Source organism: Trachymyrmex septentrionalis, unplaced genomic scaffold (genome assembly GCF_001594115.1).
Source record: "Trachymyrmex septentrionalis isolate Tsep2-gDNA-1 unplaced genomic scaffold, Tsep1.0 scaffold19, whole genome shotgun sequence".
NCBI classification, from domain to species: Eukaryota; Metazoa; Arthropoda; class Insecta; order Hymenoptera; family Formicidae; genus Trachymyrmex; species Trachymyrmex septentrionalis.
This window is the reverse complement of record NW_017305071.1, coordinates 4,184,763-4,202,522: the sequence shown is the minus strand read 5'-3', so window position 1 is coordinate 4,202,522 and position 17,760 is coordinate 4,184,763. Positions and strand designations below refer to the sequence as shown.

General features: G+C 31.5%; 1 protein-coding gene across 3 annotated transcripts in view; it reads right to left on the bottom strand.

Moving 5' to 3' along the window:
* LOC108747022 (aquaporin AQPAn.G-like) overlaps window positions 1-17,760 on the bottom strand; it is a 33,413-nt gene that overhangs the window by 2,566 nt on the left and 13,087 nt on the right. For all 3 annotated transcript variants that reach the window (XM_018484231.1, XM_018484232.1, XM_018484233.1), the window contains 2 exons: window positions 15,663-15,856; window positions 31-174 (listed from right to left, as the gene is read on the bottom strand). In XM_018484231.1, the coding sequence (XP_018339733.1) occupies window positions 31-174; window positions 15,663-15,856 (338 nt within the window). The remainder of the gene's footprint in view (window positions 1-30; window positions 175-15,662; window positions 15,857-17,760) is intronic.

The following is a 17,760-nucleotide window of genomic DNA, read 5'->3' as shown; positions in this document are numbered from 1 at the left end:
ACAGTGAACTTTTGAATTTTTATTACGTACCTTAAGAACAACAGAACCCGCTATAGCGCCGCAACACTGACAGACTGTATAACAGACGGTTTTGAGAAAACTGGAATTTCCGCTGACCAACAGACCGACCGACACAGCCGGGTTTATGTGACAGCCGGAAATCGGACCTAGAATCTAAAATAGAAAAAATATAATATCGTTAAATTTTTAAATATAATATCGATAAATTTTTTATATTCTCTGTCTTATAAAAGTAAAAAGTAAAATTTTATAAAAGAGAAGAGAATTACAAAATTAGAATTTTATATTAATTAATATGTATAAATAAATTACAACATTAGTAACAATTACATTATTGATTGGTCTCATGCATTTTTTCAAAGATTTAAAGAATTAATTGAGAATTATTTTTCGTACTTGGAGAAAAAAAGAAATTCATTTTCCTCGAGACTTTTTTAACTCGTTAAAACTATTGCATTAAATCTTCCAATCTCTTCAATTATAATGATAAAGCTATTTATTGTCATAAATAATAAATAGCGAAATAAAATATTTTTGAATTATGATTTCTTATATACTTTTATAATAATATAATTAAGGGGCTCAATACAGTCAATATAATAATATTGACTATATTTGGCATATTTAGCATATAGTTCACATTACACATATACAATACTATGAAATTTCAGACATAAAAATTTGTATTTATAAAAGCGCGTTCTGAATATGAACTAATCCGCAGAAATTAAAAGCACAGATTAGGATTTAAAAATACGATCGTTTTATCATAATTTTTACATTGCGTTCTTTACGTACTTTTACAATGCAACTTCAAAGATTGTTACTTTGTCGATAATGGTTATGGTTATGTCACGCTATCGTTGTATCTTTCATTAGAAATTATTGCGAGAGTGGTTTACGATCCACTTCTCGATCGGCGAGCTTGCGGCTAATAAAACCCGAGCCGTGAGAAAATTTCTAAAGCCTCTTTCGTAATCACATCCCACGCCCGTGTCACAAACAGAGGAGAAAGAAAGAAAGAAAGAGAGAAACAAAATTCATTTCTCGCATTTATTTCGGACAGTTTCTCAGCAATCAATGTCATCGCGTTGTTTTGACAATCCCGAATTGTGTATATAAATTCTCTGCTTGTAAATTCCTCTTAAGGCGTATCATTACGTAGAGCTCGCATAATTCAAAGCCAACTCGAGGACAACCCAACCTTCACCTTCTCGTAGATAGATGGGTGATTTTTATAGGAATGTCTCTAAAATTATTTTGTGAGTAAAAATGTCATACTATAATATGACATTGTATTTAAATAAATACAAACAATAAAATGAAAAATAGAACGATAGAGCAGATAAACAAAAATATAATTAAAGATTCGGCGATAGTTATGAGTGTATCTACGATGTATCTTGATGTATTTGTTAATGCACACAATTTCTGAAATTATAAAGCATAAACGGATTATATTTACAGATTATATTACAATATACCATAAATGGTATATTTAGAGAATCGATGTTTGATTTATTGTAGCATTGCATGTGGTTGCTAATCGATAGCAGATGGTGGTCGCGGTAGATGAACGCGAATCGATCTAATTCATATGCACAATTTGCACACAGAAATTACCTGAGCCTGCTCGTAAACTCACTCCGCAAATTGCTCGTAAACTTCCACTTGATATTGACGCAAACATTTTACATTAATAATATCGTCGTTCAAATACGATTACGGTACACGACATAAGCCGCATTAGACTTATGTGCACGCAACAATTAATCGATTACTTTGCAAATAATATGTAACGAAATGCATTGGCACGTTAATTCAATAAAAATTCCTTTACACAATAGGATGTGCCGACGTCCAAGTAGAATATAATTATATCATTATATCAAAATGATGTCAAAATGACTCCAAAATGATCATTAAAAGTCACTTTTCGATCATGTATGGTTCATTTTAACGTCATTTTAATCGACATTACTATAATTTTATTGTTCTGCTTGGACGAGTTCTGTTCTCCTGAAAATGATCAACACAAACATGATACTCCCCAAATAGCAAAGCGCTAAAAAAAAAAAGCGATTATATGCGGTTTTTTTTAGCGCTTGGTTAACGCTTTGTAAGCGCTGCTGTGCTATTTGAGAAGTATCATTTGATCATTGTCAGGATTGTCCAAGCAGAACAACAAGTAATAATAACGTCAATTAAAATGACATTAAAATGAATTATAAATGATTGACTTTTAATGATCATTTTGGAGTAGTTTTGACATCATTTTGATGTCATAATGATATAATTATATTCTACTTGGATATCTATTGAACAGCGCTGTGTGCTATTTGGGTCTTTTTCGCGTTTATATAAATAGGAAAATACTCAATTATCTTATAAATAATATTCAATAATATTCATTAAAACGCGCCGATTGAATAAAAATTTTTGGATACGTCGAGTAATTATCTCAGAATCAGACGACGTGTCCCTTTTTTCGCGAACGCGTCGGAATCCTTCGGATTGATCCACCATGCGAGACTTCGCAGACTTGACGGCGTCAGAGTCGTCTAAATCGGTTGGGGCCCGACGGGCCCGGGATACGATGCGTGCCCCGACACGACGCACCGCGGCCCAGTTCTCATGCACGTCGGCAAGGTCTCGGCTCGCCGCGGGCGATCGGCATACATATGCGCCGACCACGATTACGCAATGTTCTCTCTCTTTCTCTCTCATCTCTTTTGTCCCTTTATCTCTCTCTCTCTCTCTCTCTCTCTCTCTCTCTCTCTCTCGATCCTTGATCCCCGTCAATATATTTGTTTGCCGATCTACGATTTCCGACGAATCCACATCGCACGATCGCGAATTTATCGAGATACATACGTCTATATCTCGAAATACTTGTATCGCGAATTTGCTCCATTATACATCGAGAATTCGCCTAAGGGATTCGCCTAAAGTTCGATCGATGAGTTATTGGGAGAAAAAAAAAGTATCGCGAACGAATGTGCAGGGTGTCCCTGAAGCCGGTCGCTTTTAACTTCAACGAGAGCCTTTCTTTAATGAGAGTCTCCTTAATAAAAGATTTTGGCCGAGAATTGATTTGCAATTGAAGCGGGCGAGACCGACGGTCAGGAAAGTCAGGTTCTTTTGTGTTGAGTCCCAAGGGACTGTGCGACATGGCCTTGTGAGTTGCCAAGTGAAATGAAAAATCTCCGTGTCACATGGCTTTAATTGACATGTGCTCGCACGACGCAAGGGTCTGTCTGGGTCTGCTTCGTGGAATATAGGTATATAAAGCACGTCATACTTAAAGCGCGCTTTAAAAGGGAAAGTTATGCCACTTTCCGCGACTCATCGGCCTTGTCTTCACGTCGTTGTTCCGAGAAAAGTAATAAACGGACCCCCAAACGCACGCGTGAAATTCATACATATTTCGGCAAGCCTTATTTTACCAAAGTCACGAACACCTATCTTGAAATGCCTTGTATTTCTCTACCAAATATGACTATTCGAAAGACTCACGCAGATCTCAATTGTCTCTTAAATTCGGATTTTTAAATCTTCACTTTCAGTGAAATTAAAAATTTGACATTCTTGTCCGAAAACTTCTTGGAACAGTCATTTTATAATCAAATGCAATTGTTCAAAATTTTGATATTGGCCCATCAATTCTCTGCAAATCTTTTATATGTAAAATCTTTACTTTCGGCGAAGTTACTCCGAAGTAATCATCTTATTTCTTTCTTTTTTACGTAAACTCTTGTGATGTTTCAACTTTTATTTATATACAATAATAAAATTTATTAATATTTGAAAATATTATGGATATAAATTTAATCATAATTTTCTGAAAAAAGTAAATATAACAATCAAATATAAAGAAAATAAGCACTTTAAGTATAAACTATTATATGACATTTATTTCTAAAAAAATAAAGATTTTAATTAATGTAACGCTTTTTTGTAGATTTATGAAATTGCATATTTAAAGATTCTTAAAGAATAGCTATTACTAAAAAAGATTTAAAAATGTCCATATAGAACAATATTTTATAATAATAATACATTTCTTCGCTGTTGAGGTGTAAAAACATCAGGTGACTATTCCCGAATCAAAAGTATGAAAATCCCATTCTAAGTTTTTTTGAGCTCATCATTTCAATCAAGTGCAATTGTTCGAAAGCCACATGAATCTTAAATCTTCGCTTTTAGTTGACTGAAAAGTGTGGCAATCCCATTCCAACTTTCTTCATTACAATTATTTCAATCAATTGCAATTGCCGGATCTCTCGGCGCGCTTCCATTCGCGGTTTCTTTAACGTTCTTAAATTAGAGGTCAAACGAAAAATAAAATTAATTTCCAACATTTATTCCAGTCCACCGTAGATCGCACGATTTCGAATTATCTCGCGGTTTCGCGCCCTCGGGGTCTTACGACCCACAGCCCGCGGTTATACACTCCCGCCTGCAAAGTGCGCAGGATCGTATTCGAAGGGTATAATATTACAAGCTGTTGTAGAACGGCTTTGACAGTTTGATAAAATAAATGATAAATAAAAAAAAATATTAAAATAAAAAAAAACGAGATATACGACAATCGTTATATTTCCTAAAGAGTTACAAGAAATAAATATTGGACTTCTTATAATTGTATAGAAAATAATAAAATTCGAAGGGCTAATTTGGAGACAGCAGTCTGAAATGCATAAAAGTTTTACTAATTTTTTTACTGAAGATAATTATATCCGATAGCCGAAAAGTTCAAATTTTATGTAACCTTTGTACTATTTATTAAATAATATTTAAGAATATTATTTTTTGCTCACTTCTTACCGCGCAAACTTCAAATTAACCCTTTGAATTTTATTATTTTATATGCAGTTATATTTTCTGTTATTCGTGGAAGATAATTTTATCCAGACAATTCCAAATATAAGCAACCCCTTTTAACGTCTCTTCATTTTTCGGCTAACGCATGAATAAGTACTGAAGTGTAAATGAAGTATCGTAAAATGAAGTAATTTCGATTTAAAATCCGGCTAACTTTGACCCAAATTTTTTTTATTTAAGTCGATAAAACTCATTCAGAATAAAATAAATCCAAACCTGAAATTGCATATTCGTATACGCTCCTTTTGCGCGCTAATGAACGTGCACGTGTGACATCACGAATTAGCGACGAACAAGTGCAAGGAGAATCACGCGCAGTGAATTATCCTAGACCTCATCTGTAGAAAACGATAGGCAAAGCTGATCGCCTTGAATCACTTTACTGTCACCTCCGAGACGGATAATCTTTTATTGTCATTTCATATGGCAGAGATTGAAGGCTGTCAAATTCGCAGTAAAATCATAGACTTTCAAACCCACAAGCATGTGAAGTGAAAAAAACATCCAATCCCAGAACAGCTGCTGACCTTTTCAACTTTACTCTTTTAAAACTGGATAGTAGCTAAATATTGCGGTGTGATAGCAGCGAATTAATAATGATAAATTGATAACGAAGGATTGCACGCTACCAGCGAATTACGTACATACATGCAATCCACTCGATTTTTTGCATGACGTCGGACAATTAATTTAAGTTAAACGTCAAGATATAAATTCGATTGTTATTTATTTTTTATTATCTTTATTTATTTTTTATTATTCAAGTCGCAATCGCGATAAGTGCCGTGAAATCCAACACGAAAATGACAATAAATAGTAACGAAAAAATGGGATTGAGATGTCGAGAAAGTTTCACGCCAGTAACGGGAGAAGGATCGAAGGATTCAACATTAACGAGATGCGTGCAAATTTACGACGCAAATTACGCGTCTCTCTCTCTCTCTCCTTTTTAAGACGAATCGTCATCGTACGTCGACTTGTTCGAGAGTTAAATACGACGGAGTGCGAGCATTAAATAATAGGCCCCGCCAACGTATTGTCAGTAATTACAGTAAGGTGTCTGGCCCCGCTGTTCCGTTACAAATTTGTACACGTTGTCGGCGGCGCTCCTGCAGCGCGAAGCCGCAGGATCGGATTCGCAAAACTTCTCGAAGAGAGAAAGAAAAGAGAGACAAAAAATCTAATCTAAATTATTTTAGTATATCGTATTATAATATAAGATCGTAAAAATTCATTAATTTAATTAATCAACACTAGCAATTAAAAATTGTATTCGATAATAATCAATTAATAATCACTTAATTTACAATAATAATTTAAAAATTTGTAATCTCCTTATTTATATAGTATTTGTCAAATTTATTTTTAGCTATGTACATTTATTTGAATATTTTATTGACTATTGTACATAATGATTTATAATTCATTCAAAATATACATATTTCACAAGATCCTTTTAAATTCGATAATAATGATGTAGCTATTGTGCAATATAATTATGTAATTAAACAAATTTATTCGACTATTGAATTTTTCCCTTTGTTTTGAATTTCTCCAAACAATCGTATCGATTAAATATGATGCGTTTAAAAATGCATACAACTGGCGAGTATCGGGAGACATAAATCTCTAGGATCCATCAATCTCTCCTTATCCTTTCCAATGCGGGCCTGCGTGTAGAGAGTAATTGGGCTGCGTGACGCACATGAGCTACAAGGCGTAGGACAATGATCTTTTACCTGTGGGCCTGGCTTGCGCAACGATGAACGAGGGAGCGGCTCCTCTTGGGGCTCGAAAAGGCCCCCAGCAAGATGACTCTAATGTTTGCCAAAGGATATGTCGTTCATACCGGAGGAGTCAGATTTTGTCTTAGATAAATCCTACTCTAGATGTTCATGCTCGCTCGTACACTCAATCATGGCCTTCGTTTTCTATTATATATATATTATATATTAATATATATTATATATATTTTTTATTGCATCACGCTGAAGCTTTTTGAAACTTATTTAGCTTTATATTTCTTCCTTTGCATATAAAATTTTGATCGTGCCCAACAGACTGACAAACTATACGATACATTTAGAATGGAAATAATGTTAAAATTTTTAAATTTATACTTCTTTGTCTTTATTTTTCATCTATTTTATTCTTGTATTGTTTCTTGTATTAAAAAGAAGTGCATTAAATGATGTTTTTTTTAAGTACTGATATATGAAAGGCATTTTGCTCAATCTAATTTTGCTTCATCTAATTTTGTCTAGTACGATTTCTAAATGAGACTGTAGTAAGTAAAATTTCGGAAAAAATGTGGCAGATTACTGAAAAGAATCTCAAAAACATGACGCAAGATCGTAAGGCCTGGAAAAAAATGAAATATCGAAACTTAATGTGTCGAAAACCTTGGCCCGGCTCTAAAATCAATATTGGCGGGCATACGAGTTTTATGCAAATTCTTCCGAAAGAAAACAATGCGGCGTGTCACACGGCGCATATTGCACAAAGTTGACGAGAGAGATAGAAAAGTATAAAGCGACATTAAAAAATGAGCAGTATCCTTCAACAATAATTAGCAACTCATCATAAATCAATGATCTCAAGAAAACGAGAAACGATTAATTTGACAAACGCAAAATAAGGATTACTTATTACTTATACATATATGTCTATCTTGTTCTGAAAATGGCGAAGTAATCTAAAACACGAGATAATAGCGAGCATAATTTTTGCTTGTAATAAATTTGAGTTCGTGCAATTACGTAAGCAAACTCATCATCTGCAAGTGTGGATAATTAATAAGACACTCCCTTGTGATTTTTAAAAAGAAGAAGCTTTTTACTTCAACTAATTGCGTCCATTTAATTTTACGTCGTCACCCATCTAATTACATTGACTTAATTAAATTAAGGTGCTATTTTAATCAAATAAAATTGAGCAGGGTAAAAATCAATTTGACTGATTACGAGTAAGGCATAATATATTACGTTCACAACGCATTAAAAATTAACTTATTATCACTAACGAATAATATTTGTAATAAAAATAATATCTTTTATCTCATCATTGTAGAAAGTTTTTGAAATGTTATCTTTATGAAAAAATAGTATTAGACTCGCAAAAAAAAACAATTGAAAATAGTTGGAAAAACCATTCAAATCTAACATTGCATATTATTCATCTCAGTAGTTTTTTGTACAAGATAACCATCTTAATCGATTAAAATTAGAAAAAAATTTATACTTTGCACGTAATATACAAGTTAATAATCATGATCAATTAAAATTAGAAAAAAGTTTATATTATGCACATAAACATTCAGTAGTATTTTTCCACAAGAATATTTACATACATTAATTTAAGAATATAAATGTACAATATACACTGGCTGAAGAATGTATATCTTTAAAAAAGCTTTACCAAAACAAGATACATGTTAATTTATTGTGCTTTGTGCACGTTGAAATAGTCAAAATTTTAGTTGTCAATATGAAAAATTGTGGAGACTCTTAATAAATCAGCTACACTGAAAACAATTTATTTTTTTTTTACTAGCACTAAATAAGTAAACATTTACAATAAATAAATAAATACTGAATAAAAAAAATGATAATTAAATCAAATTAGTAGTTTTTGTGTCAAATAAATATATGTTTACATTTAGTAATATTTATAATACTTAGAAATATTCCAACTAAAATTTAATTTTTTTTTTCAGTGTAGAAATCGTCAATCGCAATTTATAGAAGAGGATTCTCTAGGACTTTTCTTCTCGATTAACGACGCCAACGACCAGTGTTTTCCGACGATACGAGTCCGCTGCTATTACATCTTGCGTTGCGCAAGAGCAAGCTGCCCTCGCTCTTCTCGCCTCGCGTATGAAGAGCCGCGCATTTGCGTATAATGCGGGGCGAGATGCGTGCGATTTGCATTCGAACAGAACAGGATCGACTGTGACTTTGCAGATCTGCGCCTCCCTTCCCTCCTTTCTCACTCTTTCAACTTTTCATTCTGTGCTCTTCCCATTCTCCTCGCTCTCTCGTCCTTCGACCTCCTCCCTTGCGCGTGACGTCCCTTTCTTTCTTTCTCTTCTTTTTTTTTTTCTTTTAAATATCGCCATCCTTAACCGGCCCGCGCAAAAAAGATGGTAGAACGCAGGATGAGGAATGGTTGGACTGCACAAAGTTGCAAGTGCATGAAGGATTTTAATAATAACGTTTGCGTAAGTTTTTCGTGAGCTGGTCTTTATTCTCTCTCTCGTGAAGTCCAAATTAGTTGGATTGTGAACTATAGTATCATTAATCGATGGATTCTTAAAAATAAGATTCAAGTTTTTTTTTAAATTGATAGATATTGGCCATTTTAATTTTTTATTGCTATTATTAAGCATTTGTTGCGTTCATACTTATAGACTTATAAACTTATAAATTTTTCTGTGTAGGTAATTAAAAAAAATAGAAAAAAAAAATAAAAAAGCTTTGATTAGAATTAGAAAAAAATTATATAATTAATTTTAATTAAATATAATTGGATTGTATTAAAAGAAAAATTTAGGAAATTCTAATTATAATCAGAAATCAATTCAATTAAATTAGATCAAAGGATCTAATTTAGAAGAAGACATTTTGAAGTTCTGTTGACCGAAAAGAGCACTAGATATTTAACAATTTGTTCAATTTAGTTTTATAACATTTAATTTAACTTAATTAAAAAATTTAAGAGAATACTTTAGGGAAAGAAGAAACGACTATATGTTGGATAAATTTGAAATGACGAAGAAGTAGAAAAAGACGAATGTCGGCGATGCAAGGTTGCACGATTTTAATCGCGGGGAATTGCAGGTTTCGCAAGCTAATGAAAAGTGCGACGTGCACGACGGCTCTCGTGCTTTTTGCCGGGCCTACATCTCGGGAACACCCGTGTCGCGTGGAAGAATACACGTTTCACGAGCACGTATTAATCTCTAAAAGAAATATTAGCATACTCACGAACGGATGTTATTTACGGCCCATTATAACATAAGAATTATTACGCAAACAAAAAAGGTCTAAATATAAAGAAAGAGAAAGATTATCGTTACCTTATATTAATAATTGTTACGTTATATCAATAATTAAATAAATTCCTATGCGCTAATCGTAAATATGTGAAAATACGTCTAATTCTAATTGAAATTATTAATATACGTAAAAGGTAACATGTAATATTTTTTATTACGTAGAATTTATATTAAATTTTATTCCATATAGAAGTCAAAACAAGAATATCAATAATTTTAATCTTTAATGGTCAATATATTCCTTTAATAAGCAAGCACACCAAACGTATTGATGCAACTGGTACACTATGAGATCTCTCATCGCGCACTAGATCCATGATAATTATCTTGAATAATTATTTCATCTAGATAAACATGCGGACTCTCTCAAATATTTTTTCAGTGCTACTCATAGTACGTTGTTTGTTCAAGTTTCTCCCTGTCTCTCCCATTTTTACTGACGAGGAAAAAGCCACTTAATGTTCCTCTATCATCTTATTGAGCGACGATCAGTTGTGCACAGCGCACTTGTATAAATTATAATTTTTATCCTATAATAGAGACAGAGCGAGACAACCGACCTATAAATAATAAGCGGCTACACAGATGTCATCAACGTTTGTTCCACCACGCCGGCTGCGCAAAGCGATTGGTATGACAAAATCGATCGCTATATAGACAATACTATCCATTAGTACGAACGAGACTTATGATATTCATTTCTCGTTCTTTTGAATGAAACTTTTGGATCGAGAACGTGAGTCAAGCGGAGACTGAGTCTTTTCGACTGAGTCGTTGTTCAAGGTGACATCAACGTGTGACTAAACAATACTTCAAGACGATTATGGCATACAATTGAGATACTTATAATTGGATGTAGAGGCTAGATGAAGAAAAGTATCATATAAATATTATAACTCTAGCATCCAGAATATCAATTTGTCAGAAGCTAACAAAAGCACAAATTGTTTTAAAAGAGACATGTATCACATATAGACATACCTGAAAAAATGCAAACGATTTTTGCCAGAAAATGGGATCACCAAATAAAATTTACATCCTAGTTTGAGAAAAATTTATCTATTGACTTTAAAGAAATAATTAACTTTAATTTGCATATTCCTAAAATTTTTTAAAATTTTAAAAAATAATAAAATGTAAAATTACAAATTCGAGAAATATCTGAGAAATTTTATAAAAATATTTAAACATAACATTAAAATATATACAATAAAGGCTACAGTTAATAAAAGTCAATACAACGTAATACATTTTAATATATTGTAATAATATTTGTAATATGTGTGACTATTGTAGAAATTATAATGTAGATTGGAGAATTTTATGCAAAACTGTGATTACTCTTTCCAAAAAAAATCTAACAAAATACTTTAGATATAATATAAATTTGATAAACTAAAATCAGCTCTTGAAAAAGTTAAATCTAAGTTTACTAGACTTTTATTTCGAGATACCAATTTCTTAAAATTTCGAAAAAGATATTTTTTAGACATTATTTTTACCCTGTCGTCTCTCCTTCAATCTCAACTATGTCCCTCCTCGCCTCCTCTCTCCCAGAATAAAAAAATTTTTATACGATTTATAGAGACCTATATATACGATTATATCCATGTTACGAGCTGTCGAAAAGTGAAGTATCAATAACGCACAAACGGAATAATAGCGAGCGCTAGACTCTCGAACACCAGCTCCGGATCTTTCGAGTAGGTTGTCAGAAGCCCCGGGGGCACAATTGCACCATCTCTGGACGGAGTTAGACCCCCTTGGGCGAATCGGCGGCCTTATTTACCCTTCCACCACACGGAGCCCGGGCGGCCCACACATGTGCGTCAATTAAAACGTCGTCGTGGCAAAGCCGAAGTTCACGATCCTTTCACGAAAGGCACAGATCGACAGAAGCGGAAAATGGATCAAGCGCGGGGAAAAATGGTCGGACGATGTATGTAGTCAATTTAAAAAGACTGGTCTCTTAATTAAAGAAGACTAGCAACGGGGAGAATTAAATTTGCGTCAATCGATGTGATGAATCATCTCGATTAAATATATCTGAAAAACATTCTGCTCGTAGCTTGCTAATATTATTGATTTGTTTGTACCATTTAATTATTTATCTGATCAATTTTGATCTTATTGTTTTTATATATAATTTTTTTAAATTCTTAGAAAAAATTAACATCAAATTAAAGAGTTGACATTACTGTGTGGTAATGTTTATTAATGTCAGTACTAATTATAACAATTAGTTTACTTTCGTTTGTGCTACATTCGCGAACAAAGTTCGAGTCGGGATGACAATTTATCCCAGGCCTTCCCACGCCCGACAACAATCGTTTGCGAAAATATGCGAACCAGTTAATGAAGTGACCATTCATCTCCTCGTAATCGCGTCGCATAGATTCTGATTGATACAAAGGAGGCCGAATGAGTGCTCTTCACAAATCGGTCGACCGTTCGCCGAAAGTTCGCGTGTCGACAGAGCAGCGCGCTATAAACTGTTTCGAGGACGAGGTCAGCTCGCGAATTCGAAAGGACGAGCTGCGAGTGCGATTTAAGGATGATTCCCTTCCCCCCGTTGTTTCTCGTCTATTTATCCATCTCAATGAACGACCGACGATCCGGTCTTGCTCATGCAATCGCATATCGAGAGTGCACTTATGAGCAGAAGTGCGCGGAATTGTGAGAAACTTGTTGCGAAAATTTGCCTCTAAACGCTTCAAAAAATTTTCTAACTGACATTTTTGTTCCTAATGTGCAAAAATAAAAAAAAGCATCAATATCTCGGTTAGTACTACAATTTATATATTCTTTCAATATTACTATTGTTCATTCAATATTGTCTTATTATAATATTAATATTAATTGTATACTGTTTCACATTTTCCTATATTTTTCTTTGTTACTATATATAACTCATTTTCTTTACTGTTTTTCTCTTTTTATTCGTAATATAAGATATAATAATAAAACAATTAAAATGACAACATAATCGACGTGGTATGCAAAAAATTAAAGAAATCGAGAAAAACAACTCTCGAATAATGATTTCGCAATTTCTTAATAAGGCATTTCAGGCAATCGCTACCGATAAGAATTAATCATTTGCAAGAATTGTACGCGCGATACCACGTGACGGATGAGAATATTCTCCGATTTCGATCAAAATACAATTAAAAGTTACCTCATTTTATCAGTTTATCTATCTTATCTTTGTTACTCTCTTTACATTTTTTTACAGAACAATGATTTTGATTAAAATACGTCATACTTGTGTATCTTATGCTTTACATAAACAGATTATCGCAAAAATTAAAATAATCTATAATAAAATCGGTGATGGTTTTTTATAAAGGAAATTTGCAAGCGAACGTCACTCTACAATCTAATTTTTATCTACTTTTTTCCTCAATATTTTAGTTCAATATTATTTAATACTAAGACCGCTGATAGTGTCAAATTAATTATTTCTTATCCTTGTTTTCGGTAAAAAGTTATTTTGATATTATTTATGTGTCGTTAGAATTATGTGTATTTTATATTCACATATTCTCAATATTCCGTACTAAATATCTAATATAAAAAATTGAAACAACATTCAGAGTCAAAATCATCAGCTCAGTTCTAATGATAAAGTGCAAAAAAAGTCAGCAATATTAATAAAAGAAAAATTACATCATATAAAATGTGGCGTGTTGAATCTCTTAATCTATAAAAGTCGATTCACGAAAGGAGAGTAAGAGTGACTAGACAAGTCGCGAAATTTAAGCGAAGTGAATGGAAATCCCTGTTTTGAAATGCTCAAAATACAATATGTTAAAAAAGCACATGTTTATATGTATATGAAAGTATATTTTAAAAATATATATTAATAAAAAAAATATACATTATATTGAAATAAGACAAATTAAAATAAATATGAAGCCTGTAGAGAAAGAATTAATAATTACTGTTTGCTGCTCCAATAATCGGTTCTGCATGAATTTTATTATACATATAGCATTAAAAATATAAGTCACGTTAACCATTTATCTAAAATATAAAAAGTATTAACAATTAATCATTCCTCCGGAATTTATACATCTTTATAAACATAAGCTTTGTAACATAATTCTTTGCAAGAAGCACGTCCCTGATTCATTTAGCGAACATTTGAAACTTAATCATGATCGACATAACTCGTTTGGCGGCGCGAAAATCAGGTTTATACGAGAGGTGCTTCACAGAAAAAGAAAAGGTTAAAATAGTCATTAATTAATTACTAATCGTGACGTACAACGATGTGACAATACACGCTTATGTCTCATATACCTGTCTCCGTTAAATACACCGAACAAACGATTAAAAGGTTGTGAAGAATAATTCTTTTTTCAGTATTTTTAAATTTTCACTGTATGTTGCATGGAATCCTTCAATCTATTAACTGTTTTTTTTACAAAATTACGTTGCTTTATGTAATTTTAATACTTTCCAAATAGAAATATTTTTTTCAAAAATTATGTTTTTGCAGTTGTTAATTAAAATGTCTAGATAATTAATGGAAAGATGTTTTGCTTTGTGTATTATTGCTTAAGACAGCAACTATTAATCAATAATTATTTTTTTAATTGTAATTTTATTTAAAATAAGTTTTTTACATTTATAGATATACATTTATATAGAGATATATTTATTAGATTTATAGATTTTTTACATTATGTTGACTGTAGAATGTGCATTAATTTTTAAAATGTCACGAATAATTGAAATTCATCATATAGCTGTTAAACATATCACAACTTGGTATTGCAAAAAATTTATATACTTGCACATTTATATATATATTCGCACATTTATATACTTCGTGCATGTAAAATATTGCAAATATTGCAAATAAATTAAATTACTAAACAATAAAAATTAATTTTCAAATTGTGTATATTGTTTTGTACAAAAGATAATTTGTTCAAGAAACGTATTTTTCTCAGATTTGGAAAAAGTAAAAGATATTCGAGGAAGCAAAACTGTTCTCACATACGTACTTATATACAATACATACGAACACACTTTTACGAGCAAAAAAAATAAGAATTCGCGTGGAACGAATAATAAAATATGCTGGACAAATAAATTTTAGTCGATGTACGTTCTTATATATTCTTGTTACAATTATCTTCTATGAATTATTTGTTTCAATAACAGGAATATACACACAGACAAAATACCTGCGATAAAATGAAACAAACATATCGCAATTTTAACAAAACTTTGTTCCATTTTTCAATGCGCGAAAATATTTTTGGCTTAATCTGTCTTATTCGAGTTTTTATCTGTTTTTATCACAAGGTATTCACAACACTACCTATTACAAATAATTGTTACGGTTGTGTTACTTATTAAATTACTATTAGAATTAGAAAATAAATTAGAAAACTAAAATCTGATTTATATTCTATTTTTTGAGTCTTTTATATCAAATATGTTATTAAATTATAGCTAATGAGATACATTTTAAATTCAAATATAAAATTATTAAATTTGTAATATTCCCCGATTTAAAAATTTTAAATGGAATTATTGAATTAGAATTTAAGAATTAAATTTTAGAATTTTTCTTGTTATATATACTTTTAACTTTTGCATTAATTTTATTACAATATTAATTTTTTTTTTTTAATAAAGAGTTGCAGAATTATTTGTTTTTATGATAACAAGAATAGTGACTCACCTGTACTAAACTTGTCACCGCCAAACCGAAGGTGAATGCGATGTGCAAAACAGTCGGCGGCGACGTGTCTATCCATGAAATGCAAGAAGCGCAGCCTAGAAGGACCAGCAGAAACGTGCCCAGGATCTCGGCGAACAGCATCACGAGAAAATCGAGCTTGGTGACCTCCTCCAGGCCAACGAACTCCTTCATGCCTGCAAAAGAAAATCGGAGAATCCAGCTGCGATTCAATCCATTTCCCGAAGAACTTGATGAAATTAATCTGTGTCTAACTTTCGTAACTTCAATTTTCGCAACGGCGGTATAATCTACTTATTTAAGAAAATTAACTTTCGTCCAATTTCACAACGAGTGCTTCTTGCGCTTTCTGCACATTTATGGCGAGTGAAGAGACGTAATTAAAATAAGTAAATTTATCTAAATTACAATTATCTAAGAATATTTATAAATTCTTAATTTATAAATCGTAATTTGATCATCTCTATTTCGTTAAATTGTACTTTATTTACAGATCGTTAATTTATGATTTTATTAATCACGATACGCGTTAGATTGTAGTTTTTCACAGTTTATTAAATTAATTATTATGTTTTCTATAAATTTAGATTCATTTATAATTTGTTTGTTAATCTGCAACTTAGTTTATTAATCGTAGTTTTGATAGATATAATTTCATTATTTATTGATTTAGTTTGATTCATCATTTCGCGGATTAAATTAGCTTGAACGAAAAGGGTTGAAATGTGATAAGCAAGTAAGAAAGAGAAACTAATACATTTTTATCACACCCTTGTCAAGATATCAAGAAACATATGTTCAATTTCCTATTGAAGAGCAGTAAAGTGGATTTTACAGTTGTGATTAAAAAGTATGATTACTTAAAAGGCGTCCGCGATAACATCCGAAGTAATATGTTTGATATTAACAGAAAGAAGTTAAGACATGTTCGATGTATTATCGTGAAAAATTTCCTAAAATATCTATGAATGTCGATCTACTTTTAAGTAGGACGACCATTGCGAAATAATATTTGTCCGCAAGTCATAATTTCTAAACGTTGATCATTAATGTACTTTTAAATATTCATTGATTTATAAAATATTTATATTTTAAATCTTAGTCTTATACACAATTTTCGCATTTTAAAATTGATTGCATATTTAATAATTCATGTAAATTTTTCTAATACCTGATTTTATTATTTTATTTGTCTGATTTTAATAACTATACATATATCTTATCTCTTTAGGATATAAACAATTTATAGCAGTCTCTAATTTATAAATTTTTGTAATAATATTTCTTTCCTTTTTTCAAATTATTTTTTCGAAATTCATCATTTTGAATGTTTAAAATTTTTAGCAGAGAAAACTTTAAAATTACGAATAAAAAAAAAATTTTTTTAAATCACAAATGATAAAAATGGTAAAAATGATAAAAATTCTTACGTAGTGCCTTTTACATTGTTTGGATCGTAATGTAGGACGTGCATATTGTTTGCCTATATAATTTACTATCTAGTCAACAAACGATGTATATCTTGGTATACATTTATGCATTATCATGACAAGCGTTACCTTGAATCTCAGTCTTGTACAATATACGTAACATTGATCGGCTACTTCCTCTTTTTTATAGGACGCGATTGAAATAAAAATCCAACCGACCATTAAAGACCATTAAAAAAGTTTCCTGATGTGTAAACTTTTCTGCATCCTTAAGAAACTTCGACTCTATTCTCAAACTTATCGTTAATAGACTTTTGAGAGAAACGCGAATATCTATAATTACAGCATTCCTTTTCTGTTCATATGTTTTTATATTTAATAATTTATAAGTCTATAGCTTATAGAAAATGTTTACTAAATCTCTTCAACAATCGAAAATCGCAGCACAATTTTTAATAGAGGAATTCAATGGAAAGTAATTTTAAATGTCAAATTAGAAAATTTTTACAAAAATCTGAAGTAATTTTAGAAAATCGTAAAAGGAAAAATCACATCGCATAGTAATTCCTCTATTAAAAATTGTGCTGCGATTTTTGATTATTTGACTACACTTATTGTAAGTAAAGTCCTATCTCTCTCCCTGATTAGAT